Genomic DNA, 10163 nt, shown 5'->3' on the forward strand with positions numbered 1-10163 from the left:
GGGGGGGGGGGGTCCATGAAATAAGTACCAGTTGAGCACTGAGATTGATGTAATCGATTTAACCCCTCCCCTCTGTCTAAATTTGAAACCAATATTTTGCAGAGAAATCTTTTAACATTTGCCATGTAACATTCAAGCCTTAGTTACTGCTCTCATCACAATTTTTATCTAATGGAAATATTATAAATGATATTATTCTTCTCAGCATGTTTTTTTGTAGTTTTTCAGTAATCTTACATAAAATCATTAGTTTGACATTAATTATCAGGTAAAATTTTTCATGTTCTAGCTACAGTCATTGACTGCCATGCTGGAGCACGAGCTTTAAAGCTTTTATATTGATTGCAGTGTTTGTTTTTTGCCTTTTAACTATTCATATTGATTGCAGTGTTCACTTCAGTCTAGTTAGTATTTAGATTATTGATCTCTTTATCAAACAGCCAAGTTTTCTTTTAAAAACACCTCATTTTACTCCAGTTTGTGTAAACATGCATATAATTACTGTTTCATGCCTGTTTTCTATGCTGGCATGGGATAGATGTGGTGTTAACGGTCTGAGTTGGTCCTTATTTTGGGTTCTTGTCTTTCTGGAAAAGCCAGCAGGGAATCGTGTCTTGCACTTTACATCTTACCATGGCACCAGTACTGGTGCCATTGTCTTCTATCTTGCAAAAGCCAAAGGAATTCCTATTGTCTCCATTTGTAGCATGGCTAATAATGGGTAGAAGGGGTGGGGTGGGGGTAAACAATTGGAAGAGGAAGAAAAGGGACAGTGCTTTGAGAGGATAATGAAAGGCAGCAGTGTGAGGGATGCCAAGAGCTGAAGGGAGTGAAGGTTAACAATATAATTAAGGTTGGCTACTAAGAAAGCCCCCCCCCCCACACCGATTAGTAGTAATAGAGTTGATGATGGATACTTGAGGGTGAAGGTGGAGTGTATCAGAGCAATCACATTAACCATGATGGTGGTGGTGGAGACACTGAATGCTAGCTATATGCTGCTGGTAGGAGGAAGAGAGCTGGCTGTATTGGATACAGATCTGATGCTCAATACACTCATGTGAAAGGACCTTCCACATAGTTTCCATTTGTAGAAAAGGGAGTCTCTCATAAATTTTTCTCTGCAGAAACAGTGCTGGTGGTCATAAAAAAGGAATAACAGTCAGTGTTATAAAAGAATTAGTCATTTACAAGTGTTTCTATCAATTTTTGAGATATCATTTAGCTTGATGTCAACAGTGATGGAGCGAACTTATGATTGAAATCCATTTTACCTATGGCTATCTTGACAGTTTAAAAAAAAAAAATTTTTATATAGCATTTATGTCCAGTGTACTCTTCCTTTTTTTTAAGATTGTGGATGTAACTTAGGAGAATTTGGCTGTTATTTCTAGAAGGTTGGTTGTGTGTAGAGGTACCATGTTTGTTCAAATTTTGACATGTTGGAAATGAGGGTGATAGAATGTGAGCTTCTCCCATCATCATTTAACCTCTGCTTTGTGTTGGTAAGGGTCGTCATGGTTCAAGATTCAGAGTTACTGCCCTCCTTGATGGGTTGGGAACCGCATCTTGCTCGTGCATTCTGTTAAGCAGTTGGGCCTTATGCTGACTGCTTTAGAATGTACGAAGGAGTGCATTCTATTGTGGCACCAACATCAGAAAGATTGTCATCTCCTCTAAAGTCAATATTGCAAACCTGATTGAGAGGGTGGAATAGAAGAAAGAGTATGAGTGCAATGGGAAGATGGTAGGACAGGGAGTGATAGAAAAGACAGTGATAGCTGCATGCTAGTTGTTGGTAAAGGGGTTGAATAAAATAAGTTTGATCAACATGAGATAACAAGGGTGGATGAGTGTGACTGATATCAATGTAGTAGTAGTAACAGGCACTGAGTATGGACAGATCTCATTTCATCCCTCGTTATACAGGTGTCTTGATGAAAGAGAGTGAGTGCTAAGAGGGATTGAATAGTCAAATCAGACGCTGTTGTTAGACAATCAGCATAAGATAGTGAATAGTAGAGAGGGATGATGAAATGTGAGGATAACGAGGAGAGCAGTATATGAAGACTCAGTAGGAATATTAGCAAGAGACCCAATGTAGATATCTGATCCTAGCATGCAGTGCTCCCACTATTGTAATGACTACTTCCGTGAGTTGAAGTGAAGTCTCCTCCAGATGTTGCCACTTGTCATGCTTCTCTGTGAGTTTTAGTCTTCAGCACTTGGGTCTCGTGTTTTCCTTTTCCACAGTTTACAGCTTGTGAAAATACGGTTTCATTTCATTCTAACAGATTAACAATATCAAACAGAATGTCAGATTCCTTGCTACATCACTACATACCGCAAGAAGTAAATTGGGCTACTTGTAGACAGTTGAAATTCTTTTTTCTCAAAATCTTCCCAAACTAAAATTTGTACTCATTTAGCAGAATGCTTGCATTTTTATACAACTGTCATAAATGACTGCACATGCTATGTCTTCTCTCCAGCTTGCTGCATTTGATTCTTTGTGTCCAATTTTTGTCTCTGATCATTTATGTTGTCATTCATTCACACTAATATTATGAATATATTTCTTTCTAGCCATCATAAATTGTCTACATTCAAAGCTCACATCTTACTTCATACCCAAGCATTCTACAATCTCCCCTTCACTTGATTACAGAAATCACATTAGCAACTGAGGTAATAATAGCTCGCTGAACTTTTTCCACCCTGTTCTATCCATGGTTACTATGTTTTCAAATCTTGCTCACTGCTTGTTAGGTCTCAGTAGCTAAAAATACTGTCAACTACGTTGAGTGAGACAACCAAGTATTTAGCAGAATTCATTTCATGTCTATTCTTATTGCTAACCACTTCTGTCCAGCTGTCACATAACAAAGTCTACCTTCTCTGACAACTTGGCTGTGATCCCACTACACATTGGGCATCCACAGTTTACATTAGATACAATATACCAAATTTCTGTCTACTTCTTTCTTTGCATATCAAGCCATTTACCTCATAGTAGTAGAGTCCTATCTTTCCTTTTTTCTAAAACTTCAGGTTAGAAGTATTATTATGTTAAATAACTGTATAGCTTTCTCTCTCTCTCTCTCTTGTAATATTAAGTCTAGTTAGTTTCAAATTTATTAGATATTGTTGAAAACTGTCTCAAAGTTTTTGTCTAGAAGAGATTGATTTAAATTTATCATATTTAGCAAGTTATGAAACGGGGAACGAGTAACTTGAATACAAATGACACAGCTCTAGAGTGTAGAATGAGTCAACATAGAGTTGGTGGTAGCTTTGTAACATTTGAAGCATGAGACTAGACTATGACATTGTAACATATCTTGATTGTAGTAATTTGTTATTACACTTGCTGTGTAAGTCTCCTGTCCTGCACATTTACTCATCAGCTGAATTCATTTTGCTTGAGTTCAATGTCAGCCAAACACGTTTTCCTGCTAGCATTCTTCTATATGATTACAACTTTTAGTTTGTGAATATTTTGAAGAAAAGAATTTCAACTTTCTACAAGCTGTCCAATTTACATCTTGTGGTATGTAGTGGTGTAGCAAGGAATTTGATTGCTGTTTCATAACATTGTTTGGTATTATTAATCTGTTAGTCTCAGATAAAATCACATTTTAAATTTCATTATCCACACACGTATTTAGATTTGGTCTAAAATAATTTTTGGTTTATTCATTTAGCCACTGCTTTGGCAAAATATTTAATTTGGTAAAGTGTTGGAACCAATGGAGTTGCACCTGTATGTTTATTATAATTAACTTTCAGAATTTGATTTGTAGGTACTAAGAAAATACTGTGGTGAAAATGGTCTATTTTTGTTTGTTTTCTTAGAAATAAAATTGTCTAGAGTTTTATGACAATGTGCTAAATAGTTTAATCAAATATATGGTAATTAATTAATAACGGTTGATCTTTTTGTTATACGCAAGTGCCAAATGGCTATGGGATTAGTGTTTAATAAATGAAAGCAATCATCTTGATTGAAATTATGGAGTCTAGTTGAGCATTTCAATGCAAATCTTGTTGTTTTACCTGTAAAACATTGCTGTAAGATTATTGTTCATGTTTACATATTTCATCACAGTATGTATGCGTGTATGTGTGCATGAATGCACCTGTCCATTGTCCAAGTCTAGAGGTAATAGACAACATCTAATGTAATTTTGAGAAAAGGCAGGCAACCCCACTCCCTGGTCACTTTTAGTTGCTAATAGAGATTGCTTCATTAATTCCTTAAAAATATTTCTGTTCACATTAATATTTGCTTGAGTTATTGCCAAATCTTCACATTTTTAGTCTTGACCCAATGCCTATTTTTTACATAATGAATTTGCCTACCATATATATACCATTCTACTTTGCATAAAACTTTAGCTATATTGGTACTTCTGACTCTCATTTTTTTCTGTATGCTCGTGTGTCAATATTTTTACAAAATGATGGTACCTTTTTTAATTATGTTACTTTGTAAATTAATATCAGATAATTTTCAATATTCAAATTTTATCCTTAGCTGCAATATTTTAAGTAAAAATTTTCTTGTTCTGTATTTTACCAGATGTAATAAGTTGTCCTGAACTTTTCCAAGTGTAATAACTTGTCCTGTAATTTTCCAGGTTTATAATCTTAAGAATATTATTTCTCTTTTTGCATTACTTTCAGTACAGCTCTTTGTGTGTGTGTGTATAATTTGTTGTCAAATTGTGAAATGAATTGTGAATAGCGCCTGTATTGAACAGTCTTTTCATAGTAAACTGTATTTTATCGACCTGTTAAATGTTTTCCTAGGCTAGGGAGAATTCGTGTATCATTTTCCTTTTAGCTTAAGACTGGGATATTTTGTCATTTTTCTGTAAAAGGAAGTTATCACCTGATAATTGAAACTCGGTTGTGATTTCAAATGGTTAATAGAACTGTCAAGTATTTACTATTGTTCTCAGCAAAGTATTCCCCTTGGCAAGGAATATTGCATGTGATCATTTGTTTTGCACATCTTCATTCTACTTTTAGCTTTGCCATGGCCTCTTTTATAGCTTCAACTTTATTTAAAGTGTATTTCCTACTCACGAGTGTCACAAATGGCATTGTAGCAGGTAACACTATTGAAGCATTTTCCATAAATACCAAATTGTAAATAAAGACATGAAAACATTGTGATATGAAAATGTGTGACTCAGCAACAACCTTAACATTTTCCTTCTTTTTTACTTGTATTTCTTTTTTTTTTTGCAATTGTTAATTACTGAAATGTTAGAAAAGCATTTCATGCAAATGTGGAATCTTTTCCATTTGTTTGAGGGGTGTGTGTGTGTGTGTGAGACCCGCTTTTTTTTTTCAAGTGTTAACTATTTCAATGTTGGTACTTGCCCCTGTCACGTCTTCTTTTTTTGCCTATTGCTTATATATATAGCGTTTCAGTTGTCTGACTGGTCATGCTGGGGCACTGCCTTGAGAAGTCTTAGTTGAACAAGTCAACCCTAGGACTTATTTTTAAAAAATTTTCTTTTTTGAAGCCTAGCACTTTATTCTATCATTCTCTTTTGCTGAACTGCGAAGTTATGGGGATGTAAGCACACCAACACCAGTTGTCAAGCAGTGGTAGGGAACAGACAGACACAAAGACACACCCATAGATATATATATATGCATGATGGGCTTGTTTCAGTTTCCGTCTACCAAATCAATTTACAAGGCTTTGGTCGGTCCAAGGCTGTAGTAGAAGACACTTGCCCAAGATGCCACGCAGTAGAACTGAACCTGGAATCCTGTGGTTGGAAAGCAAGCTTCTTACCACACCTCCACGCCTACGCACATACACACAATCTGATTATTCTTTTTTTTTTTTTTGAGGTTTCTTGTATTCTAAAATATTCTAATGCCTCCATGGTTAACTTTTGCTGTATATTTACTGAATCTTATTGATTTAGTTTATTTTCTTGAATCTTACTTCAATTATCAGACTGTTCTTTTATGTTAAGAATACCATTCTGTGTTGTGAGTATTTTTGATTTTAAAATTTGTCTTGTATAAAACTTCGGGAATATAAATTGATCCTAGTATTTGACTGGTACATCAAGTTATTGAGCTTAGAAAGATGAAAGGCAGAGTTGAACTGGGAGGGAGTTCCATTCAGAATGGACTGGCTCCTCACTGCTGCTTGCCGTTTGATCCAGTCACCCGAACAATTCTGTCTTTCTGGGAATTGTTGCTTTTGTTTCTGAATTATCTGACTAAATTAGTTCTCTTGTGACACATTCTTTGTAAACTTGTACTTTATATTTTAATAATAATGGCAATGCCTTTTAGAAATATTTTATTTATAAAACGAGGCTATAACGACAGCATTCTTTTCCAAAAATTTTGCCACTAAACTGTTGTATTACTTTTGAAAAATGTTTGCTGCTGAACTGGTGAATTCCTTATTATGAATGTAATGGGATTTTCAAGAAATGAACTGATTCAACAATGGTCTCTGCCATGCATATTTTATGTTATTAAATAGAACACTTGATGTACACAGTCCTTTATATGACAGCTCTCATGTCAGTGGCTTTAACCATTGGATCTCTCTCTCTCTCTCTCTCTAAACACAATATAGTGAAAACTGCTACCAAGCCTTATCTTTTATTGTTTGTTGTAATCTCTATTATAACACTCCTTATCTTCACAAGATAATTCTTAGTTGTTAGATTCTTTTCTAAGACTGGTTTCTTTGAAAATTAGGTGTATCAAACATTTCCCTAGTTTTAAAATATCAAAAACTCAATTATTTTTGACATTGGATTTTCTAATTGACCAATTTTACATCTGTAAACAAAGCTTTTAAAAATAAGTTTAATGAAAAGTGCCTTCAAACATATACATATAGAATATTTAATTAATTTAGATATAAAATGTAATTACTAAAACATTTTTTGTAGTGTATAGCAATGAACAGATTTGTCTAATTATTTTGTAGATTAGAAGGAAATGTAAGATGAGTCTGCTCATAGATGCTACTTTTGATTGAAAAATGTTAAGTATTATTTTAGCTGCGAAATCTCCAATTTACTTCTTATAAATAAAAATTGTCATGTTGCTTGAGAATTTAATTTATATATGCTTCAACTTACTAATTCAGAAAAACCTTTCACTTTTAATGAAGTCTTTGTGTAATTATTTTTTTATTGGTTTGAAAGCAGTTTACTATACACAACTGATTGAACAAAAAAAAAATTATTTGTAGGAATATTTAAAATCAATGACATAGGTTATGAATTTTTATAAGTTTAAGACAATACTTTATTTCCGTTGCACCTGATTTTTTTAATCACGTGATTATTTTGTCATGGGTTATAAATATTTTTGGATTTAGTTTAGTTGTGTTATATATGAAGTTGATATAATCTGTATAGTTACTAGCTTAAAAACCAAGCTGTTGTTGTTGATAAATATTTTTGATTTTTGCAGGTTTTAATCTGAAAGGATTTCCTATGTTAGTTGAACCCTCAGTTTCTAAACGAAGGCAAGATTATTATTTTTTTTTTTATTTGTTAAATCATTAATATTAATTTTGTCTTATTTACTTATAAGATTTCATTTGTCTATAAAACTTGCTTGGTATCAAACTGAGGAAAATTATAAAAATAGTGTTTTCTGTTCAAAACTGTTGGGAAACTTTATTGCTTTAAAATTGTATATAGAATTTTCTTTGCAATTAAATTTTCCAAACCAGTTTTGAAGTGAAAAATACATTGTGAAAAACTTTTGGTTAACCAGATTAAAACATAGGAAGAATTTTTACATCAGCCGAAGGATTGAAATTTTGTGTGGAGGGAACAATATTTGACTGATGCTTGTTCTGTTGACTCTGAAAAGATAAAACGCTCATCAACATTGACAGAATTTCAAGAGGGCTGTAATTAAATACCACTAAGTGCTTTGTTGAATACTAATGATTTTACCAATCTGTTGCCCTGATAGAAACTATTTGTAACTGGATCAAGACCAGAAATTTTTGTGAACAGTTAAATTGTTAGTTTTAGACTGGTATTTGTTTTTTCAAACATTCCCACTCTTTTCACTGAAACAAAAGATAAAACCTTAGGGATTTAAATTCTAAAGGAATGTAGTGATGGTTGTTTGGTGCTTCTATGATTTCTGTTGCCAGCTTGCAAAGTTACTTGGTGACCCTGCCAGTGCAGATGCCTCACAAAAAGCACCCAGTCCACACTGTAAAGTGGTTGGCATTTGGAAGGGCATCCAGCTGTAAAAAAAACTATGCTAAAACTGACCTCATCTGTGCTGGTGCCACATAAAAAGCACTCGGCCCACTCTGCAGGGTGACTGGTGTTAGGAAGGACATCCAGCTGTAAAAACCATGTCAAAATAGACACTAAGCATGATGCTGGCTCCTGTGTGGCCAGCTCCTGTCAAACTGTCCAATCCATGTCAGCATAGAAGGAGGACGTTAAATGATGATGATGATCACAATCAGGTAACAACAGATTGACCTGGAATTAAAAAGGCTGCGACCGGTGTGCTGGGTGCTCAACCGTGGTGGATGTGGCTTTTGAGGGAGGTGGCTTTATGCCAAGTGATGAGTTGTTAAAATCTGAGATAAAGGGTATGGAGGACTGCATAGGGTGAGTGGGTGTACATCATTGTTTTCAAATTCTATCAAAATTTGTACTTCATTAGATCTCCATGAGTTAATTTTATCCATTACATTGTAATAGAATGGATATTCACCTTTTACATCATTTTGTTCACTCTTTTTAATTTGTTGTTAGATAACTCTGGTCAGCTTTGAACAGAAGTGACTGATTGGAGCATTCCATTTGTAATTCTTGTGGCGGATATCCTCTTAAGATATAGGTTTTAACTATTCAAAGATAACGTGAAGTTTGTTATATAGAGCCGATTCAGTGACTATGTAGAAGTTAATTTCACTACTAGTTTGTCCATATATATAATATATAGTCCATGACATAATGTCTTAATTCCTTGTCATTTTAATATATATATAAACACCTAATTTGCATTATTGTATGTCACTGTGGTAGAGAACTAGTTGCTCTGTTTAAAGGTTATATTTTGACTTTCAACCTTTGATCCATTCATGAGTCACATGTTGCTTTTTGTAAATATTGATTGCAATTTGGTTGCATTTAAATAAAAGAAACAAACAAACTATTCCATTTGAAATAATCTTTGTCATTACCTCTACAATGTAACAAATCTCACAGAACTTTAGGTATCACAGCATTGTGTTTCTATGATCTTGGCCTGCAACAAACAGATGAACTGTTTTTCAGTCACCATTTCTGTTTGACTGACAATTTAGGCTGCATCTAAAAAAAGTATCGGGACTACAGCCAGTCAATAGAAACTTGCACTTACAAATTTATGAGATGACATAGCAGCACTGGTATTGGTTGTTTTAGAGCAGAATTGAATTCAGTTTCAGCAGTAGTTACTCTTTTTGCATGTGATGTCATCTGTGTATGTTTAACATCAATATTCCTAACGACATCCCATCTCACATAATCGTTTGTGTGTGTGTGTTAGTATATGCTGTGAATTTCAAGCTCAGATCAAGGGTTGGTAGTTAAGTCATCAGATGCCATTTTTTGAGCAAAAACTTTTTTTTTGACAAGTTTTGTTTGCCCTGAGGAGGACTGGGTTTCCCTTTGATTCTATCTCTCAGTTGTTTGTCATAGAGACAAAGTTACCTGTTAACTGTTCTTTTTAACTCATTCTGCTGAACCACCACCGCCGCCACCACTGCTATTGTCAGTGCTAAATATAGTAAACCTATTCTGCCTCCCACATGAGTTGCTATAACTGCTGCCTCAAGATGCTTGGAGGAATGTAGCAATTGCAACTCGCTACTAATATTACATATATTCCTATGCATAAACCTGCAATTTTGTTCTTTTTTTTTTGTAACACATTAGTGTGTGTGTGTGTGTGTATGTGCATGTTTTATATATATATATATATATATATATATATAATGGTGGATCATTAAAATATTTTCATTATTTCAAAATTGACAAAAATATTAACCAAAGTATTAAAATAGTTTCACTTTAAAAAAATAATCATATTAGACTTATTTAAAGATATTTAGAATGAATAGCCTAAATCTTTGTTTT

At 34.0% G+C, this 10163-nt stretch overlaps 1 protein-coding gene across 1 annotated transcript in view; it reads left to right on the forward strand.

The window, feature by feature from the left end:
* LOC106871208 (insulin-like growth factor 2 mRNA-binding protein 1) overlaps nucleotides 1-10163 on the forward strand; it is a 34038-nt gene that overhangs the window by 9211 nt on the left and 14664 nt on the right. The window contains exon 2 of the mRNA XM_052970310.1: nucleotides 7474-7528. Coding sequence (XP_052826270.1) covers nucleotides 7474-7528 — 55 coding nt within the window. The remainder of the gene's footprint in view (nucleotides 1-7473; nucleotides 7529-10163) is intronic.

The sequence above is a fragment of the Octopus bimaculoides genome, chromosome 9 (genome assembly GCF_001194135.2).
Source record: "Octopus bimaculoides isolate UCB-OBI-ISO-001 chromosome 9, ASM119413v2, whole genome shotgun sequence".
NCBI lineage: Eukaryota > Metazoa > Mollusca > Cephalopoda > Octopoda > Octopodidae > Octopus > Octopus bimaculoides.